This window comes from Hemisphaericaspora subhashii (assembly GCF_019202705.1).
Source record: "Hemisphaericaspora subhashii strain CBS 10753 chromosome Unknown scaffold71, whole genome shotgun sequence".
Lineage (NCBI taxonomy): Eukaryota > Fungi > Ascomycota > Pichiomycetes > Serinales > Debaryomycetaceae > Hemisphaericaspora > Hemisphaericaspora subhashii.
This window is the reverse complement of record NW_026057271.1, coordinates 1-23,174: the sequence shown is the minus strand read 5'-3', so window position 1 is coordinate 23,174 and position 23,174 is coordinate 1. Positions and strand designations below refer to the sequence as shown.

The following is a 23,174-nucleotide window of genomic DNA, read 5'->3' as shown; positions in this document are numbered from 1 at the left end:
ATGGATAGTGGAGAGAATATTGGAAAGTGGGAAATCAAACAGGAAAAAATAAACTACAACTACTGATTACGTAATAATAATACTGTTGATTATATAATCATTGATTACATAATCTAATAGTACATGATTACATAATCATTGTCCCATCTCAATTTTCTTTTTTTTGTTAAGAAAAAATCTTCGCTCTCTTTGTCTTTGTTTATTAGTCTTCTCTTCCTTATATTGTTTAGTTAGTATGGCAAAAAAAAAATAATTAAAATTAAAATAAAATAATAAAAACTGAAAATTTGATCTTCTTCTTATTTTACTTCTTTATCTTTCCACTAATAGACATACATAATAACGATGATTGCTCTTAGAAAGATAGTACTTAAAGCATCTACCAGATATAGTATCACTACTGCTACTACTGCCAGTGCTTCTATTACCCCAGCTATTATGAGAAATAGTGGTATGATGATGACGCCCACTCGTGGTTTCCAATCTACTTTCTCAAATAAGAACAAGAGTTTCGAGGATATTATGTCACATATGAAACAAGCTCATGAGAATACTATTGCCAAGGCTGCCGAAAATGCCAAATTTGTCCAACAAGCTGCTCACGAAGCTTCAGCCGAAGATTCTAGTCCCCGTTTCGAAAGACACTCTAAGAATAGATTTGCTGATAGGTATGATAGAAGAGACCGCGATAATGATTATGGATCTGACAGACGTGGTGGATATGGTGGCCGTGGTGGATATGGCAGCCGTGGTGGTCGTGGTGGATATGGTGGTCGTGAGCGTGGTGATAGAGTTGGTAATTATGTCAGAGAACAATTACCTGAAGCACCAGAACCAACCAAAATCATCGATGAATCATTTGTTCCAATTAGTCCAGGTGATTTCAAGGGAACTGGTTTAATCAGACATGAACTTCTTGAAGCTTTAGAAGTCAATGAATATAAAGAATTCACCCCAATTCAAAAAGAAGCTATTATTCCAGCTTTAAAAACTGAAAAGGGTTTAGTATGTCGTGCTAAAACTGGTACTGGTAAAACTTTAACTTTTATTATCCCAACCGTTGAATATGTCTTGAATAATCATAAACCTGGTATTAAAGCTTTAATTGTGGCTCCAACTCGTGATTTAGCTGATCAAATCGTGGCTGAATATAATAAAGTCATTAATGGATTAGATAGAAAAGTCAGACCAAAAACATTATTAATCTGTGGTGGTAAACCTAATAGAATCGATCCACGTTCCCCTCCTGATATCGTGGTTGCTACTCCTGGTAGATTAGAAGCTGATTTAAAAAACCCGGAAATAAGTTCATTATTTGATCAATTAGCTTATCGTGTTTATGATGAAGCTGATAGATTATTAGATATCGGGTTTGAACCTTCCTTGGATGCTATTGATCGTCAAATCCACCGAGTTCGTGATCAAACTGTTGCACCATTAAAATCACTTTTATTCAGTGCTACTATTGATGAAACTATTGCCAAATTTGCTAGAAAACATATTCATCCAAATTATGATTATATTAATACTGTTTCAGAAAATGATGCTGATGTTCATGAAAATATTCATCAAGTTTTAGTTAAATGTAATGATCAAGTTGATAAATTCCAAACTGTATTTTCATATATTGTCGAAGAATTAAAAGTTGAAGGGTTCAAAGGTATGCTCTTCTTACCTACAAAAACCGCCGTTGATTGGTTCCATAAATCCCTTCTCGAAGTTTTACATTCCGATGTTACCAAAGTCCATGGTGAAGAAAGAAGTCGTTATAATGTCTACACCATCCATGGTGGTAAATCTGTAGGACAACGTAATCACGCCTTAGCTTCCTTCAAAACCCACAAACAATCATTATTAATCACCACCGATGTTGCTGCCAGAGGTATTGATGTCAAGAATGTCAGTCATGTTATTCAAATGTCCCCATCTAGTGAAACCGCCGATTATGTTCATAAAGTAGGTAGAACCGGACGTGCTGGTGCCAAAGGTACCGCAATCACTTTTATCTGTGCTCAAGAAGTCGGATATATCAAAAGATTACAACAAGATTTCCAAATTGATTTCCATGAAGTTACCAAGTCAGAAGATATGCCCCAATTCCAATGTTTGGAAAATTTAGTACCCGATGAATTCGGATTAAATGATTTTATGGGCTCTTATATGGGTTATGCAGCATCTTTGATTCGTACTTATCGTATGGATCCTACTGATGTTGTACGTGAAATTGGTGATTTCCAAAGATTTGTTCTTCAAGATCCTTCAGCTAAATTACGTCTTCCAAGACAAGTTGAAGGTCAATTTGCGAAAATATCCCCTGATGTTCGTCAAGAATATGTGAGTGGTGGAAGTAAAGGGTTTGGATTCAGAACTGGTGGTCATAGAGGTGAAAAGAGAGGTGGATTTGATCGTGGTTCTTCTTATGATGATGGATTCCGTGCTAAGAGATATAATAATTATGAAAGAGGATATTCCCAAAGAGATTCATACCAAAGTAGAGGTGGTAGGGATGGTTACCGTTCATATGGTGGTTCAAACCGTGATAGATATGGTGGTGGAAACCGTAATAATGAAGATTTTTAAGAAACGATGTTTATCCTGTGTGTTGTATAGTTCTAAGACTTTAGGATGATTTGTAAGTTTTTTGATTTTTCATCTTTGTTGGATGGATTTCAAAATTATATAGACTTGTATATATTGAAGCAAATTTTAGAAAAACGAAAAGTATACTCTATAAAATGTAGTTGGTCATTATACAAGCTTATGTTTAATATGCTTATATGTGAATGGTCTAAATGGCGATGATCCAGTTGTTGTTGCAGTTGTTGTAGATTTCGAAGCTGGGTGCAGTTTCACCAACACCTCACCGTCAACCATCACCAGCTGCGAAGCCGGCTCTCCTCGTCCAGAGTCGTCTATATTTTCTGGCTGTTGAATAATTTCAACATCTCTCGTAAGAACCACATATACCAACAAACACATAATTATAATACTATTAAACATAACCACTCGTTTCTGAAATACCAATTCCCCTGTCAAAACACCCAATTTCTTATTTGTTTCCAATAACAACTCCCGATGATTTGATTCTTGAACATGATATAATTTCCGATATTGTTCATGAAGAGTATTATAAGAATCACGAAATGAAAGTAATTGATTAATTAGCGTGATATTGACTGAATTGATCAAGGTATTAAAATTTGATTTTTGTTTCTTTTCTAGATTTGAAAATGCCAACGAAAGTAATTTCAGTTGTTCTTCAATATATAATAATGATAATGTTGCATTTGATTCTAATAATGATAATCGTTTCATTATATTTTTATAGATTGATTCTTGGGTGGTTGAGGATGCAGTTGTAGTGATTGGTTCATTGGTGGTATTCGGAGTACATATTTGTTTGGTGATATTTGTACCATTAATATCTTTTAAGAACGCGTTTAGGTCCAAATGAGGCATGAATACCTTGAAATCATTGGCTAATGAACTATTTATATATAAGAAATCAAGCTCATTATTAGTTTCTGGTTGCACTTCTTGTTCTATAACCTTTTCTTCGTTTTTTTCCATGTGTCTCTTTTCTTCATCTTCCTTAAACTCATCCATCATAGTCTTTCCATGTACTCTAACCACCGAAATTGGACAATAGAATTCCAGTCCATAATGACTCAATATCTCAATCTTCAAATATCTTGCCCAAATCAATGGATTCTCAATCCTAAAAGTCTGAATATCTCGTTTATTCTCCGCCACAAACTCCCCCAATAATTTCCAATTCAGAGTTGGAAATCGATCACTTACACTTATCTTAACATCCTTAAACATAGATGAAAAAAATTCAAAATTCCCAATTACAACTTGTTGAACCAAGATGTCTTGACATAATTCTATAATTACGAATTTATCAGGGATGGAACATTGGTTTAGGAGATAGGAATCTTTGTTTTCTTTAAGGATTGCCAGGGCACCTTTGGCGTTCTTATTGGTTTTTACAACTGTGGCTGCACAATCGGCTGAAGCGTAGTTGAATTTATCCTTATATAATTTCCCTTCTGTTTCTATTATGGTTTGATTTTGCCCAGACGACGCGACTTCTTCTTTAGATGTTGATATGCCTTTTGGGGTGGAGGTCTTGTTGGAAGTGTTGTTTTTCAATCTGGTGCTGTTTTGATTTTTGACAAGCTGAGGACTTGTTGAGGAGGATATGGATGGGGCCAATTGTGAAGCAGCCGGTGAGTCTGTATTATTACTGACAGCTTCAATTTTATGTTTCTTCCATTCTTCAAACGACATGAAATGGCATTCATCTATAATATTGCTGATATTGTTGTTGGTGTTGTGAGTATTGTTGGTATCTTGTTGAGTATGTAGTTGTTGCAAAAGCTGCGTTTGGGACAGCACGCTGGATGTAGATATGATTGGTACGGCACTGTTGCTGCTTCTCATGTCATTCAAGACTAATGATAAGGGCGAGGATGATGATGAAATATTATGCGCTTGAAATATATTAGGTACAGTCGTGTTCAATGGAGACATGCGTTGTGATGTTGTTGTTGTTTTTGACAATGTTGTTGATACTTTCTTTTGCCAATTCCAGATTTTACCTGATTTGGATGCTTTGGATATTATTGAAGAAGTTGATGTATCACTTTCGACTATTAGTGTTTTTACTACTGTTGTAGTTATTGTGGTTACAGAATTGGATGGAATTGATGTGAATGGAGGAGATTCAACGACGTCAAATGTTGTTGTTGTTGAATTTGATTGACAATCAACTGAAGATAATAACCATAATAATCCAACTAGAATTAATAATCCAGTTGGGCATCGTAGTAGCAGTAGCATCCTTCTTCTGCTGTGTAACATACTTATTCTTATGGTATTCAATGGATGTTGTGGAAGTTTCTTTGGTGAATTGAATTTGGTCGTAAAAGAAACTAAAATAAGAAATTTCATAGATATACAGATCACGTGATATCTGTCAATCTTACATTCTTGCCCAGATAAGAACACAGGAACACGACGATGAATTATTCTCCCTTGATAAAGATGATTGGATGTTTGAGAGATCTGACTAGCTGTCGTCTATGAATCGCTATACCTTTCCAAAATTAGTTGGCTTGAACAGAAATTTTCATAAACCTTGGTTTATGGTATGCTGCCAAGTTACAAGAGATGAGTTAATGTACATCAACTTAAATTGGTCAAACTTTAATTTAAACAATGAAGTATAAATTTATATATAATGCTAATACTAAATGTAATAAACTAACCGATTATTAGATGAATTGGTATACAGAAAAAGGCAACGAATAAGAATTAAAAAACAACAAAACTATTGATGACATCAATATTATGACAATAAAAGCAAACTAAATTTGATATATTAATCTATCAAGTAATGTCCTCTTGGAATCTCGAAATGGAATTATTATTAGACCCATATTCTTGATCAGCAAACACGTTATGTCGAGGATATGGAGCTTGTTCTCCCGGCAATACCAAATCATCATCACTATCATATTCCAATCCAGAATCACTTTCTTCAGGAGGACTATTGTACGTCGAACTAGATCTTGTTTCTTGTTGTGGTTGTAAATGAGGAGCATATAGGTTTCTATTCACCGGATGTTGACCACTACCACCGGTAGCCGCTAGACCAGGCAGGGCTTCATGGAAATCGAAATCATTGGCATTTGCTAATGGATGTCCATATGAATTCATCCTCGTATGTCCAGCGCTGCCACCAGCACTCCCACCCGCTGCAGCGCCTGCTCCCGCTAGTGATGACAATCCAGTTCCAAATGATGAAGATCTCGTACTCATATGTGCTGAATTTCTCGCCGCTGTAGTTCCACCACTGCTCCTAAACACCGAATCTAGATTATTAGCATTTGATACTCCCCTATATGTGAAATCTTCCCCAGAATCACTACCACCTTCGAATTGTCTTGGATGTCCACCGGTGCTTCCATACCCTTGACCTGCTTCCAAATCCTCATCGGTCGCAGTTGCTCTCCTAAACGATCCACTACCAGCTGCAGCAGCACCTCCTGCACCAGCAACTGCACCGGCACCAGCAAGCCCGGCAGATTGTAATAAATTAGAATCACTACCTTGATGACCTCCGAATAGGGACGTAAACCACCCAAATCGGGATTTGTTCTGTAATGAAGGACTATCATGGAATAATTGTTGGTTTTTATCGTCAAATGATAAATCAGCATCATCGTCCTCACCATTCCCATGACCACCAACAACCACACCATTGAAATCGGGGTTTTGGTTGGATAATTTATTCCGTCTCCTCTTTTTTAAGAAGAGGAATAATACCACTAGACCGGCAATAACGATAGTTCCTCCGATTGAACCTACGAGACCTCCGATTAATTTTGAGTTTCTTTCGGCCATGGATTCTCCATTGTTGTCGTTGACGGCATTAGCAGATGTGGGGACCGTTACCACTGTGGTGATGGTGGTGTCGGGTTGGGTGATTAAGGACGTGATTGATGTCCAGATAGTGGAGGATGTTGAGTCTGGTGGCTTGGTGGTTGAGTGTGACGTGGATGTGGTTGAGTGTGTCGTGGATGTGGTTTTGGTTGTGGAGCTTGATGAGGAAGTTTTTGTAGATGATGATGAGCTTGACGTCGTACTGGAGGATGATGAGGAAGAGGAGGTTTCTGAAGGTAATTCAGAACTTGAGGATGGAATAGATGAACTACTGGATGATTCAATTGACGATGATGATGAGGTTGTTTCGGTGGATGTTTCTGACAGGAATGATGAAAAAACTAAACTGGAAGAAGAAGGAACAGATGAGGATGAACTTGAACTTGGAATAGAACTTGAGGACGACGTAACTTGAGACAGACTAGAACTTGATGACGATGGGACCACTGATGAGGACGAAGTCTGTGAACTACTAGTAACTTCACTTGATGAACTAATGGAAGATGAACTCGTAGTTGAAGAACTTGTTATTTGACTTGAACTCGAAACCAGCAGGGAACTAGTTGTCAGAGACGATGAAGGTTCAGTACTACTACTACTTGGAACAGTTGAACTTGATGACTCAAAGCTAGTCTCGGATGCACTAACTAATGACGTTGATGACGACATTGTGCTTGATGAAGTAGCAGAACTCACTGTAAAACGAATGGCTGAGGAGGAGAGAGACGACGTTGTTGTCTCACTGCTACTACTACTTGTTGACGATGACGTTGAAGACAGGGTGCTTGAACTTGTTATTGTTGACGAGGAAGCACTCGATGATGTTGGCTCTGTAGAAGACAGTATGGTTGAAGATGAAAACGTTGCTAAAAGGGACGGTTCACTGGATGTACTGCTACTACTACTTGAACTACTAGGTATGGTTGATGTAGTAGAAGAGAGTGAAGTTATTGATGGTGAACTTAAACTTAAACTTGTAGTTGGCGAAGACACTATTAATGATGAAGATTGTTGGGTGACACTGTTACTTGAACTTGCAACACTTGAACTACTTTCTGATGATGTTAAACTTATACTACTCGGTACTAAGCTTGATGTGGAAGTAGATTGAATTGAACTATTCAAAGAATCAGTATCTCTTACTATTAGAACTTCTCTTCTCTGGAAATAGTAATATGGAGTTGGAGGAGAAGGTTGGCGTAGATTATTTATAAACTTATTAAATTTGGTTAACTCCTTCATAATTTTATTTTTTTTTTCTTCTTTCTGATTTTGGGGGTGTTTTATATTTTTTTTCCACAAATCTATTTTTGATGTCAAACAAAAAATATTTTTTATTTTTGTTTTTACAGTTTATGTGTGAAGGTTTCTTCTAAAAATATATTTTTCTTTGTTTTGTATGTGGCTGATGTAATATAAAATGGAACTCACCGAAAAAAATAATTCGAATGGTATTGTTTCTGTTTATAGATATGGAATTATGTCTCAGATGAGCTATGCTATGCAAAATGATACACTCAAAAAAAATTGGATAATATCTTAGATCAGACTGGTTTAATGTTTATTGAATATATTAATCAAAAACTCAAGGCTTGGAAATAAAAAACTGTTAATCCACTTAAAAATATGTATACGAAACCTGTATTTAAGTTTTTCGATGACTCCTTACGTGATGATGATGATTTAAATGATTATTTTTTCTGATGTAAGTAATTAAAAAAACCTAAAAAATATTGAATCTCACAGATTTTTTTTTTCTGTTGCGTAATTAATTTTAGATCTCACTGTTTTAACTAGCCCCCTAAATAATGATTAAGAATGAAATGCCTTGGTAGATGTAAACCCTGTCAACTGAACCAATAGTCTGGGTATTCAAAGGTGTACTACTAGATACAATACCTTGTCTGAAGATGGAAATCCAACCTTTAAGCTCTGATAATTAAAATGCCGTAAATTCGATTAAGTAGAAATCTAAGGCGAGACTTGGTCAGTCTTTTTAGATCTAGTACTGTAGTCTAGAATATTAATTGCAAAAAAATAATAATTTCTTTCAACTTTATTTGGAGTAACAGACGTTTGCTTGAATAACAGTTTGTTATATTTAATGGTGGTAGATACTTGTAGTGTTTGAAAAGAGTTTAACAACACCAAGTAAAACTTTACACCTGTATTCTAATTTCCAGGAAATCTTCAATGGATTTTATATTTCACAATTTGATGTAAAACATTTAGCCCATGCTTATAGTTAAAAATATTTAGTAATCTATATAGAAATAATGTGAATTAATGAATGTGAAAAAAAGCAAATCGGCAAATTGTAATACAGCAACTAGTAACTAATATTGGCAAAGTATAAAATATTACTACTAATGCTTCGGTATCATATTGATCCCGTGGCAGGTTATCTTTTCAGGTTTAGAAATCCTTGAAATATTTTTGATCCTTTGATATTCGATATTTAAACTGCAAATTCATATAATTAAATTATTAAACAAATCCCAATCCCAATCCCATCCCCCCTTTCATTGCTTGATTTTCTAATCTAAATCCCCCTAAAAGGACTAAACAGCCGCTATTACTGAATATTAATAATATTGAGAGCACAAAATATAAAAGAAATATCGTTGGAATATGGGTGTTACAAGTTGTAATAGTTTGCGTGACTGTGTGGTGTCATCTTTGATTGCAAATTCTTTAAGTGTACTCACATTTTCTATTAAGGTTTAAACAGTTCTTGTATGTATTACTCTTACAATACAGATGCCAACGTTTTCTATTGATCTACTCTCTTCTCTTCACATAACACAAAACTTCTCTTTCGGATTTCAATTGCAAATTCCCAAACAATAAAGCTTTTCAAGGGGTTACAGATGTTTTAACAATAACGCCATTGTTGAATTTTAAGAATTGCTACAGAAACAATCAGATGGAGATGCAACATCCCTAAGGGTGAATTGTTCGATGGTACAAACAAGGGGCTACTCAAAGAAGCCTATAGCACAAAGGAGGTTGCAGAATTCGAAGCTAAGTTGCAAATTTCAAATCATTGTTCGTACGAGAAAAAGCTGAAATTACAAATAAAGTCTTGGTACAATCCCATAATCTGATATCTCAGTATTCAAAACTACAAATATAAAGAGATTCGTTATTCTTCATTACTTGCAGATTCTCATATTCCAAGAAGACACCTTTTCTACTTAGTTCTGTTCGGACCCATTGTTTAGCCTTTTCGACCCCGATTTTTCTACTTGAAAAGACCCTTTCTGGATAATCAAGACAGCCGAAGGTTAATTTTTTAGACTAACTACTATATATTGATCTCCCTCGAAAAAGTCGTGACTCCCATCCCTCAGCTACTCCCCTTCGAACTCCTTCTATCTCCAATTCTTGCAATCCATCCCCTAAAACATTTCTTCAAGAAAAATAATTTACATTCTCCACACTTGAACTCTGTGTAGAAATAGAAAAATATTCATTTCCTAGAAAATTACAGATTCAATTAATTAATTAAACTTTTAAACTAAAAAAATAATTCATTCTTTACTAAAATGTTTTTCTTTTTTTTTTACTTATTCACAGCCACTTAATCTATTTTTATCGTAACTCTCTCCGTTCTGAGATGTAACTACGAGAAAATGTAATTATGGGCTCAGCTTTTATTGTGATGAAATCTATAGTTGAACGGTTGTATTCTTCCGGATGAAGTTTAACGTTGATCAATTGTTCCGGACCCGGTTGCAGTCTGTAAAGGTTTTCATTTGCTTCTAAAGATAGGTTTTCTATATTTAGAACTAAACTTAAATGGCTCAATTTTTTTGAGTGTTCGTGCATTAGCTTCAGTGCAGCCCTGCGGTAAATTGATGCCCAGGCTATTTTAGCTGCAAAAATTTCCTCCAAAATGAAATCATACAACATAATTGACAAACGGTCACGTAGTACGATAATAAACGATACATATAAAATTTCAAATATTATTAAACAACGTTGAACCTATAAACAAAACATATACACACATGAAAGAGAGAAGTAAATTAAGTAGTTAATTAGTTATATGTTCAACGACCAACCAAAAAACAACAGCGAATCTATAGAAAACTCTCAATATAATAACAAAAATAACACAACAAAACAAAATAAATAAAATTAAACAACAAACCCTTTATACCATTTCTTTTCTGGCATATTTATTCTTCAACCAATCCTTCAATGCAAACACACTCATAACCCAACTCATAAACAAAGTAACCATCCCCAACGATACATTCAAAGTAAACATTGCCGTCAATCCATAATATTCAAATGACAAAACCACCGGATCGGTACTTTCCATAAAGATAGCCCCACCACAAAGTAATCCAAATGCAACTATTAATTCCGTGATTGGTCTTGTAGGTTTGGTCAAATCTTGACAAGTGGTTGAAGAAAGCAACATCAATAAATAAGTCAAGAATCTGAATGCACATCCAAGTACAAACATCTGTCCCCATTGCTTGTGAATATCAGTCGATAACGGACTGGCTTGTTCATGGGCAGACATAAGAATACCGGTCCAGAAAATAGTAAGGATTGGGAATGGATTAGGACTGAATCCTGGACTGGCTTTAATGATCTTTGTATCATTAGTTATTGATTGGGTGTCTTGGTTAGATTTGGTGAGGTTTTGTTTTGCTTGTTCAAATCTCCAGTCATTTAATTTAATTTCACAAAGGACTCCACATAATCCACATCCAATGAAAATAAACGCAATTGAAGCATGTTGTAAATCCTTAGGAGACCATTCACCTCCTGGATTAGCAAGATGTTCTAAAAAGATATTAGTTGATCCATAGAATAAAATCAAGGATGATTCAAGCATTTCCATGGTGCATAATCCAGTACCTTGAATACTGAACCATTTATTGGTCTTGTCTGAACTTTTGATAAATTTATGATTCCATGCCCATCCTTTATTACTAAATCCTCCAGAATATCTTGCTAACGTTAAAATACCATATGCAAAAAAGACACCACCTTTAATAAAATGGGCTAATAAATTAAATACAGTCCCTCCTTTACCATAGACACAAAATGTAGCTACTCCAGTTGGAACTAAAATTAAGAAATAAAAGAAATGACCCCAATTCAATAAATTAAACCCAATTTTAGAAACTTTATGAAATCTGGTAGCGGCTACCCATTGTCTAAATTCGAATAATTTATTGGTGAATTTATTCCCTGTAGGCATTTGATGATATTGCTTTACTTCTTCTTGTTCTGTTGAAGTTAATGAATTTCTCAGTTCATCATCATCTGAAGAAGATCCCAAATTGAAATATTCATTAGTATTTGGATCAATTGATTTAATAAATGCAAATATTAATTGTAAAATTGTAGAAACAAATAAAATAACCAACATTTTACTATATGCATTCCCAGGATATAATTCAGGAATTGAATTAATAAAAATTGAATAATTAAATAATGAAAATATAATACAACAAGAATGAATTACCAAACTTAACATATATGATTTCCTCATATTCAAATTATTAAAAATTAATGTAATTGGATAAATAAATACAATTGAAAATAGTGCAAATATAATATGTAAATATAATGTGGAACGATAATTGGTAGGAACATTGAAATAAGTCGTGGTATTATAATTCTCCCAATATAATCGTTCTTCAGGTAATAAATGAGTTTCCAAAATGGGTTTACCATGTTCATGATGCATTACATGAGGAATCGGTGACATTGTTGCATTGGGTGTCTTGGTAGTGGTTGATACTTCAGTATGGTCATGTTCGTAGTGATCGTCGTTCTCGTCATCACTTTGATGTCCATCCATCTCCATCGCAAGCGAAAGGCTTGTTAATAATAGTATAACACAGGGAATGACTTTCATAGTGGCTCAATTGAATGACTTTAGTTTGATTTATAGATAAAGACAAAATCGGGTGGCAATATTGGGGAAAAAGGGATGAATTCTTGATTATTAATAAATGAAAGCAATTATTGAATGGTTATTGATTTGGCAGCAAAATTTCGTAGTCTTTGCAACTTGTAAAATAGTGACCTAATAATGATAATTGTGTCTGTCACTTTTTGGTTTAAAAAAAAAGGAGGTTAATTGAAAAAGAAGAATCGGACAGACAGACATTCAATTTTTACAATTTGAATGAGATTTCAATTGACTTATATAAGTGGGACCAAACAGACAAGAAATTTAGGTTTTTAAATTTAAGTAATTGTTAATAAAAAAAAAATGAATATTTTTTAACTTAGACAAAAAGTTTAATTTTTTTTAAGCGCAAAACTCTTTACGACATTTCTTTCCGAGAAATCCTAAATTTGTTTAATCTACATAATCTTTATTTATTTGTATAATTACATCTCCCAATTCTATAACGAAGCCAAATGTCCTGACATTGTCTGATTTTATTTCTTTCCAAAGGATCTTAAATATTCGCTTGTAAATCCTCGAAATAAACTTGAAATGAAGTAATTTTGGGGTTTTCGGTTTAAAATCCCCACGACATTTTTTGGTACTTTTTGGGAGATTATTCCGTACATTGTCAGTTTATTCCCGATGAGCCAATTTTTAAACAATTAGTAACAAATTTCTAAAATAATACGGAATTCTCGGATATCAGTTTTCAAATCAAAGGCCGATCTTATTAATGAATCAAATCAAATTCCTATTTATGAACTGGTTGCCATGTACATGCAAGGATCGAATTTGTTGGATCCATTGTACAGTATTACAATTGACAAATTGTTGCGTCAACCAATTAAATGTGACTAATAATTACAAATTCACTAATCACTCTCTTCCATATAAAATAAAATGCTTCCGGAACGGCTGGCATCAGTTTTTTTTTTGGTTGCTGTGATTTTCTATAAGCAGTTGCCATTGATATCTGAATGAGAAAGTTGACTGGGGAGGAAAGGCTTAGTACAGTTTATAATTTTCGTCGGATTTATTCTTCTGGTTTGTCTCTAACCATTTTATGTAAACAATTGATCTGTGTGGCAAAGGGAAGGAGTGGAGGCCGAGAGTGTATGAAATGGATAAGTTGCGAACCGGTTTTAAAACTTTAATCACGTCATAAAAATATTGCGCAGATATTAAAAAAATAAACAGTAAACGACATTTTTTTGACTTTCCTTGTTCTAAAAGGGTTTTGCTATTCGAAAAAAAATTGGTCAGCCGTTCTTCATGAGCTTCACGTCAAAATTATGACTAATTATATTTCCAAGCAATTTTTAATTGTTTATCTTGGAATTATAGGGTCCACTGTTACCCCCTATTTCGTTCATCATTCGTCTCTTTAGGCTGTTACAAATTATTTAAAAATGTAGGAAAATTGTCGATGATTGCTTTCATCTGTCATCGGCTTCGAGCGGAACGGAAACTTATTTTTTGTTTTTGTTTTTGCTTCGGTTGCCGAGGGCACTTATAACCGATAGCTTTTTTATCGTTTTAGATTTGCTAAAACTTGAAACAAATTTCCTCTTTTAGAGAGTTAATTACAGTTCCTACTATAGGCATGTTACTGGATAATCCGGGGTTGCATTCGTGCATTTGTATCTGACTAATTGGCTGTGTCTTCTTTTCGGCTAAAAATTCATCAAAAATTTACGTAAATCTTCACATTTTCTTGAAAATGCACTCAATGTATTATGTGTAAGCGACCGAACCGAGTCAGTTACAAAATATGAATAACCAGTTGAAAATTTTAGTTAGATTCAAACCCGAGCATCACAACTCTCAGGCTTTGAACAGCAATGCTGTATTCCAGTCCGCGATCAAATACATTACTTGACACATTCCAGATTTGGATGGAACCAAGTAAATTTACATATTTAATTATGAATCATCAGTAAGAAGGCGAAAAATAGCCTTTAGTCAAACCAAGAACAGACGAGAATAATTATGTGATATGACTACTCCAGAATCATAATTACTTTGCAATTAGAGAGGCATCATCAGGATTCCATCCGGAAAGCATCATAAAAAATTCTAATATGATTTCACGGTGGGGGGCGATAGAATAGTCTATCAGATATAAATTTGACTCTTTTAAGTGCTATTATCATAAGTTACCGAAAAATCCAGATTCAAATGAAAATTCCACCCAATCTACCGCTCTACTTCGTCGTATGCCCAGACACACAGAACAAGAATAAAAATGCTTTCTGTTATCTGAAAGTCCAATCCTGAACAGTTTTTTCCCCCCATATTTCATGTCCTTTTTCTCTTTTCTGTGCAAGAATGACATCGTCCGTCTTGGAGTATTTCTCGATCGTTCTATATACTTTTGGTTGGACTCTTTACAGTTCTCCGAATTTTAGGTAATTCAAAATTAGGGTTTTTGTCGTCCAAACAACGTTATGCATAAAAGCGTCAGAAATTAATCCAAATATAGATATATCCTTAACAAGATCTTACCCCCCTACAATATTTTTAGCAGCAAGGAACAATAAATTTCCGGAATCTAAAAATATATCTGGCCTTGGATATCTTGAACTAGCTCGTCTGACTTATTGTATTAAATTACTTGGCATCTTATAAAAAAAAATATTATTACCTACCAATAACGGTTCATCCGCTATTGGTTGGGCAACTCTTCAAAAGCAAACGGCGGCAAGGCTAGATTTCTTGTTCTACTGATAATGACTATTCTACTGATGATGACTATCACAACAAATCTCTCACTCTTATAGAACTACACTTTAAGTTATAGTTTACTGAACCCTTGAAAAAATTATTCAGCGTAAAATTTTAGCTTTCTGAATGAGAAATAAGGGGCTCATAAACAGACCAATTGTTGAAGGGAGACATCAGGATTACGAGAAGTATTAGAAGTATAAGGATTGTTGACTTATTAAAAACACAACAATTGACTAAATATTCATTAAAGACCTTAATTATTAACTCTATTTAAAACTCATTCTCATTTTCAGGAAATTCACACATATTTATAATTAGTTCTTTGTGGGGCAAATCCCAACTCCCTTTGAATTACACACACACACACAATTTAAACAATGAACACTTAGTATTTCATAACACATTTTCACACACATTTAGACAATAGTTATTGTTCAAACTTATTAACTGGACTTTATAATTAGTTTCACTAATAAATGAAACCTTGCATTACTTCATACTTCAACACCAATGACTTCCGGGAAGTTATAAAGGGGACGTATAAACCTCTAAAACATAATTCTCCTTGACTGGCATATATCTGTACTGAGGATACTGTTGGTCATTTCTTAAACCTTGGCAGGGGCAACTTGCGAGACTAATTGACTCCCCAGTGATAATGTAGAATCATTAGTCACTGGAAGCTTTAAATTATTTAATTTCTGCCAATAAATCAAAATGCCGCAAAAACAACGAAAATGCCGTTAGCAGAGCTGCGAGCCTTGTTGGGAATCTGTAATTGACTTTGCTTGTTAAAATGTGTAATAGTACAAGTTGAAAAGTGAAATTAGTTAATTAATGATTGTTCCTGTAATTATTTTTTAGTGGTTTGTTATGTAAGGTACAAATAATAATGGAAAATTAATTTTTTAGTGAGATATTTTATGTAAAAATAAATAATAATCGCGTCAAAAGGAGGAGCTTAGCCATTGCTTGGAATGCTGCATAGGAAATTTGATTCATACTCTCAAGGCTTAGACACTAGCTTTTCTGAATCCTGCTGAGACCCACCCAAGAGCAAACAAGAACAAGAAGCGAAACTTCCGTAAATGCACACTAAAAGATTGGATGTCATAAACTGTTCAGTGAATTGCCAAGAACTTAACAGCTATAAATAGGATGGAAAAAACAAGCTTTAGGGTTTCCATCAACGCCTGAAGAAGAAAAGTTAACAGAACAGATTCTGAAATATTGGAATAGGGTTAACAAGGCTGAGTTTATACACACAACCAGACAGTTATAGGAAATTAAAAACCGCATTGTTAGACACTAAGCCAAGTGAAAAGCCAATCATTTTTCTCTCGAAAATTCTTCTATATCTATATACCTTGGTGCCAACAACTCTAAGGTGGTTGTCGAATTGGGGTTTGGCTAGACTACTTTGTTTAAATCAATTTATACGTCGCTGTATAATGCTGCACACTAATAACACAAAAGATCGAAGTTGCATGCACCCTCTAAAGAAGGGGGCTTATTGATTTTAGAAAAATATTCAAGATTCAATTCACCAAACTAAACAACGGGAAGTGAAATTTGTTTACTTCTAAAATAATCCAAAAAAATAAATTATTATTTTGGCCGCAACATGCATGAAAAACAATCACTAATTTAAAGTTCTACTTCAATTGTTAGTACCTTACCCCTTAAGTAGCATTCGATCTTCTGTAAAAATTACATCTAAATCTCACGGTTTCTATTTCAATTTTAGTTGTTCCCAATGTTTATTATTCTTATTCTGATATAGTTTGAATCTACCAACAAGCAGAATGTCCAAATTTAAAGTAAAGTTTAAGATTAAGTTTCAGGTTCTAGTTCTAGTTGCAATTGTAACTTTTATCTGTATCGAAGAAGCTACATTCTCCTTAAATGGTTCCTATGATACCAGAATGGATGTGATGCGTCTGCGTGCCGACCATTTGACTCACACGGACAATGGCCAAGGAAATCAAGAATTTTGGCAATCCGTTTTCGATTTATATAATGAGAACAAGATCACTGAAGATGAACGGTCATGGATTCAATTGAAACCAGGAATGAGTCGAAATTTTGGAAAAAGCAGAAAATCTTTATTGAAAAGGTGTACAATCAAAGAAGAACATCTTAAGGCAATCCAAGAAAAGCATAGCAACATAGTGGAAAACCTTCCTAATGAACTTGCACCATCCACCTATAAGAAAGGTTCCAGGGGAATAGTAATAATTGGAGGAGGATTCTTTTCTTGGTTGTCAATGTTAACTATTGTCCAACTTCGAGAACTTGGTTCCGAATTGCCAATTGAACTTGTCCTCCCCAACCAATCGGACTATAATGAAAATCTTTGCGAAGTTGAACTTCCGAAATATAATGACAAATGTATGATTATTTCAGATGTACTAGGATTGAATGAAACTGCACTCAACCTTCAAAAATATCAATACAAAGGGATTGCACTCTTGGCCAATTCCTTCCAACATGTTTTCTTGTTAGATTCGGATAATTTCCCCGTAACAAATATTGACAAATATTTTGATTCACCAGTCTACAAAGACCATAATATGGTTTTGTGGCCAGATTATTGGAAACGCTCAATCTACCCATTGTATTACGATATAGCCAAAATCCCCGTTACCATTAATAAACAAACCAGGGTGGGTACGTTGCCACTTATAGATCCTATAGATCTCACACAACGAGAAGCAAGTGCAGCCACTTTCCATGATTTAGACGGAGCAATACCCGACTTTTCAACCGAATCAGGTCAGTTGTTAGTTAACAAGAGAACGCACGGCAAGATGTTGCTATTGGCATTATATTATAACATCTTGGGACCTGATGCGTACTATAAATTATTTAGTTTAGGGGCAAGAGGTGAAGGAGACAAAGATACGTTCCCAGCAGCCGCTCTTGCGACTTATTCTACGTTCTATCAGGTCAAGTCATACATTTCCCTGTTTAATCTAGAATTGGACAATGGTGAGATAAAAGGAACCGCCATGGGTCAACACGACCCACAATTGGATTATGAATTATATAACACAGAATATGAGAAGCTTCGAAACGATCCAGAGAATCAAGGAAAGAATTTGAAACAACAAACTGAGATTCTTTCAAATTTTTACAAGGAGCACTTTTTTAAAGTTGAGAAAGTGCCAATCTTTAGTGTCCATTGTCATATTTGGAAAATCGATCCTGCTGATTATTTGAATCGAAAAGAAATTTATGATAATGGATCAAATCGTCTTAAGAAGAGAATGTACAATAGCTTTAAGTATAAGAATGAAGATCAAGAAATAGATTTTGAATTGCAGCGGTGGAAAATTGCAAATAAGTTGGCATGCGAAGATAGAATACCTTTTACGAATTTCGAGAATACGGATATGGATCGCGTTTGTCAGTTTATGAAAAATACAATAGATTGGCTAAAAGGAAATTAAGTTAATTTAGCATTGCTATGGAAACTTGCTGTAAATGATTCAAATATCATTTAAGAAATATTTTTTACTAAATCCATTTTAGTTTTGTGGCGTTGAGATTTTCTAGATCCAAAAGCCTCGTGATTATAATATTTCTAATTAACTCACTCAGTAAGCTGACAATAAACGTCAATAAAATTAGTCTCTGCATCCGCGTGATTATGAATGAGATGCAGGTTTTGTAGCACTCATTTTATTTGTAACTTTCTGCAACAATTGCTTCCACGTTTTCGTTTTGAGTAACAAAGAAAACCAATAAGAAAATAAAACTCTTTACTAAATAACGATTAAAGTTCAAGTCGATGACAACGGTGTCAAAAAGACTAACTTCAAATACAGAATATACGTTTCTGTGTTATTATAAAGCCTACCACGACAGCACATCACTTCTTTCTGAATAGTTTCGGAATATTCACGGCTTTGTCAAATTCGATTGAAGCTCATAGTATACCTCCTTTGGCAGATCATTAGATCACTATTCATCTTAAGTCTAAAATATAAAAACATCGAAACAATTGATATACTGCTCCAAAACCAGTATTAATGTGACACCTCGTACCCATAATACCTAGGCAAAAAGGGTGCACTAACATCGAATTAAATATATCAATAAATGGCAAGTTGGATTGATTGACAGATGTAAAAGAAAGAATTTTTGTTTACAGGTTGGAATACCAACTTTGAGAGCTAAAGGTACATCCTGCTGTATTATTTGGGGCCCTTGGCTGGAGCTTGCATAAAACTATCTTTCTATGGTACCTAACTACTAATACATTTAAAATTCATGATCGTCTAGCGTTGATCTTTCACCGATTGGAAGGAAAAGTTTCTTCGATTGTGAATTTCAACATGTTTTCATCATAATGGGATATCTCCCAGATCAAATCAGTGCATTATATTTGTGTTTTAGAAGAGATTCCGATCAGTCTACTATGATGGCGAAGATTATACCTAAGAATCAGATTTTACTCATTATTTATCATTTACTTGAAATTCACAATTGAAGAAACTTTTCCGTCCAATCGGTGAAAGATCATAATTACCGTAAAGATGAGGTTTTGTTCTTATCAAAGGTATAACATTTGCTTTTATCAAGGTATAACATTTGGTCAACATTGATTAATTAACATATCATTTTTTTTCAGAAATCAATAACATACGAATGTTTGACGTGCCTTTCGCTTTAGCAATCAATTCACAATGCTGGTACTGAGGGGGAAATGTGAATATGAAAAGTGAAAATAAATGTCCAGTACCAGATTATAAATAGCTTGAACAATTTAGAAGAACTTCTCACAATAGCGGGCTGGAAGAATGTCGAATGAGCTTAGATATGTTTCAAGTCATATCTCATTGGCAGAATGAGTAGTGAACATGAAGTCGATTTTTCAAAATTAGATAATTTAAGCATTCTAGCAGACCCAAATTCTAACCTTGGTGGAATACATGGAAAAGAAAATCGATGCGATGTAACAAGCTATAGATCTTTAGTGGGTAATCTACTATTTGTTGCTAATACAGTAAGGCTTGACAAAGCATCTATCGTAGGGGTACTCAGCAGATATTTAACTAAGGCTAATTCAAGACACTGGGATGTAGCCGTCAAAGTTTTTTGAAGTATTTGAAAGGTGCTCTTGTGCTTGGTCCAGTTTATAGAAAGCAGGGGGAATCAGAGGTTTTTAGTGATGCTGATTGAGGAATTACTTTGAGAAGATAGAAAGTCTCCTACTGGTTATTTAATCAAGTTTACTGGTACACCAATTCGTTGAAATGGTAAGAAACAAACTAGTGTCGCTCAATCTACTACCCAAGCAGAATATATGTTTTTGGCTGAAACCACGAAAGCACTGTGGCCATTGCAATTATTCAATCAGTCTGATATTACAATTCCACTTACTATAACTATACATGAGGACAATAAATCAACTATCCAACTTGTTAATCATCCAACTCAATATCAGAGATCCAAACATATAGACATCAGAAATCCCTTCACTCGCGATCATGTAATGAAAACATAATCATGAAATATTGAGAGAAAGAAAGAAGGTTGGCCGACTTATTAACCAAACCATTTACATGAAGTCAGTTAACAGAGCTAAAGTATCAATCAGGTATTAGACCTTTGGATTAAGGGGAAATGTTGTAGGATGTACTCCAAGGTCTAATCGAAAAGAGGAGATTTATGAGGAGTTCAATAAACCAAGAAAATGTATTAAGGAAAATAAGAAAAAGGAAATGATGATCGAATATACAACTACAATGATGATTACCATGCAACAAATAATTCTATAAATAAATCTGTGTCCTCTGAGCTAGTATTATAACAGATATCAATGAAAAATCTTGCCAATGCCAATGCCATAAACTTAGCTTGGTTAAATTCCAAAAGGCGTCTTGCCAAACCATTGCTGAATAAATCAAAAACCCATCCTAAAAGGGAAATCGAAAGGAGAAAACTGCCAATACAATTGCCAATAAACCAAATTGTCCATGCCACGAATAACTAGTCTTGCCAATATTAATAATTGCGCGACTTTACCAATTCTGCTAATTGTATGTTTGCCAATCCCCACTTATTTGTGCGACTTGCCAATACCAACAATTGCGCGACTTGCTAATATCAACTCCAACCACAATTGCCAAGGCCTATACAGCTAATCATAGCCTGGCCATAACATGTAAGGAATAAATAATAATGGAAACTTAATATTTTAGTGAGATATTTTATGTAAAAATGAATAATAATCGCGTAATCAAAAGGAGGAACTTAGTCATTGATCGGTTGGTTCAAATGTTGTTTAGGAAATTTGATTCATACTCACAAGGCTTAGACACTAGCTTTTCTGAATCCTTCTGAGACCCACCCAAGAGCAAACAAGAACAAGAATCGAACCTTCCTTAAATGGGAAAACCAAAAGATTGGATACTGTTCAGTGAATTGCCAAGAACTTAACAACTATAAATAGGATGGCCCGAAGAAAAACAAGCTTTAAGGTTTCCATGATCGCCTGAAGCAGAAAAGTTAACAGATCCGAAGTATTGGAATAGGGTTAACAAGGCTGAGTTTATACACATTACCAGACAGCAATAAGGAAATTAATAACCGCTTTGTTAGACACTAAGCCAAGTAAAAAGCCAATCATTTTTCTCTCGCAGATTCCTCTACTTCTATATATCTTGGTGCCAACAACTCTAAGGTGGTTGTCGTATTGTAGTTTAGCTAGACCACTTTGTTTTAAATCAATTTATACGTGGCTGTATAATGCTGCACAATATATAAACACAGATGACGGAAGATGTATGTACCCTCTAAATAATGGGGCTTATTTGATTTTAGACTAAAAAATTCAAGATTCAGTTACCAAAGAAAACAAAGGGAACTAAAATTTGTTTACTTGTAACTAATTATAAAAAAAATAAATTATTCTTCTGCTGCAACATGCATGAAAAGGAATCACTAATTTAAAATTCTACTTCAATTGTTAGTACCATACCCCCTTATGTAGCATTCCATCTTCTGTAAAAATTCCATCTAAATCTCACTGTGTCTGTTTGAATTCTTGTTCTTCCCAATGTTTCTTATTCTTATTCTAATATCTACCAACAAACATTATGTCCAAGTTTAAAGTAAAGCTTCAGGTTCTAGTTCTAGTAGCAATTGTAACTTTTATCTTTATCGAAGAGGTTGCATTCTCCTTAAATGATTCCTATGATACCAGAATGGATGTAATACGTCTGCATGCGGCCCATTTCACACACACAGACAAGGACTCAGGATACCAAGAATTTTGGCAATCCGTTTTCGATTTATATAATGAGAATAGGATCTCAGAAGATGAACGGTCATGGATTCAATTGAAACCAGGATTGACTCGAAATTTTGGAAAAAACAGGGAGTCCTTATTGAAAAGATGTACAATCAAAAATGAACATCTTAAAGTAATCCAACAGAAGCATAGCAACATAGTGGAAAACCTTCCTAATGAACTTGCACCGTCTACCTACAAGAAGGGTTCCAGAGGCATAGTTATGATTGGAGGAGGATTCTTCTCTTGGTTGTCAATGTTAACTATTGTCCAACTTCGAGAACTTGGTTCCGAATTGCCAATTGAACTTGTCCTCCCCAACCAATCGGACTGTAATGAAAATCTTTGCGAAGTTGAACTTCCGAAATATAATGCCAAATGTATGATTATTTCAGATGTATTAGGATTGAATGAAACTGCACTCAACCTTCAAAAATATCAATACAAAGGTATTGCACTCTTGGCCAATTCCTTCCAACATGTTTTCTTGTTAGATTCTGATAATTTCCCCGTAACAAATATTGACAAATATTTTGATTCACCAGTCTACAAAGACCATAATATGGTTTTGTGGCCAGATTATTGGAACCGGTCAATCTTTCCATTATATTACGATATAGCCAAGATCCCTATTAATGTTAATAAACAAGCCAGGGTGGGTACATTGCCACTTATAGATCCTATAGATCTCACGGAAGGAGAAGCGAAGGCTGCCACATTCCATGATTTAGAGGGAGCAATACCCGACCTTTCAACCGAATCAGGTCA

At 34.6% G+C, this 23,174-nt stretch overlaps 6 protein-coding genes across 6 annotated transcripts; 3 read left to right on the top strand and 3 right to left on the bottom strand. All coding sequences in view use genetic code 12, as the record gives it.

The window, feature by feature from the left end:
* Positions 1–345: 345 nt before the first annotated feature.
* MSS116 (ATP-dependent RNA helicase) lies at positions 346–2,580 on the top strand (the record flags this gene model as incomplete). The annotated part of the gene is made up of 1 exon (XM_049406136.1): positions 346–2,580. One exon carries the CDS (start codon positions 346–348, stop codon positions 2,578–2,580), a length of 2,235 nt encoding a protein of 744 aa, XP_049264299.1.
* Positions 2,581–2,748: 168 nt separating this feature from the next.
* Positions 2,749–4,866, bottom strand: J8A68_002390 (uncharacterized protein; the record flags this gene model as incomplete). Its single annotated transcript, XM_049406135.1, has 1 exon — positions 2,749–4,866. The coding sequence occupies one exon, from the start codon at positions 4,864–4,866 to the stop codon at positions 2,749–2,751; it is 2,118 nt and encodes a 705-aa protein (XP_049264298.1).
* Positions 4,867–5,394: 528 nt separating this feature from the next.
* On the bottom strand, positions 5,395–7,692 carry J8A68_002389 (uncharacterized protein; the record flags this gene model as incomplete). Its single annotated transcript, XM_049406134.1, has 1 exon — positions 5,395–7,692. The coding sequence occupies one exon, from the start codon at positions 7,690–7,692 to the stop codon at positions 5,395–5,397; it is 2,298 nt and encodes a 765-aa protein (XP_049264297.1).
* A 2,917-nt stretch (positions 7,693–10,609) lies between these two features.
* Positions 10,610–12,286, bottom strand: J8A68_002388 (uncharacterized protein; the record flags this gene model as incomplete). The annotated part of the gene is made up of 1 exon (XM_049406133.1): positions 10,610–12,286. The coding sequence occupies one exon, from the start codon at positions 12,284–12,286 to the stop codon at positions 10,610–10,612; it is 1,677 nt and encodes a 558-aa protein (XP_049264296.1).
* A 4,625-nt stretch (positions 12,287–16,911) lies between these two features.
* On the top strand, positions 16,912–18,558 carry J8A68_002387 (alpha-mannosyltransferase; the record flags this gene model as incomplete). Its single annotated transcript, XM_049406132.1, has 1 exon — positions 16,912–18,558. One exon carries the CDS (start codon positions 16,912–16,914, stop codon positions 18,556–18,558), a length of 1,647 nt encoding a protein of 548 aa, XP_049264295.1.
* Positions 18,559–22,212: 3,654 nt separating this feature from the next.
* Positions 22,213–23,174, top strand: J8A68_002386 (alpha-mannosyltransferase; the record flags this gene model as incomplete). The annotated part of the gene is made up of 1 exon (XM_049406131.1): positions 22,213–23,174. A coding segment is annotated over one exon (962 nt), but the record flags the coding sequence as incomplete, so codon positions are not given.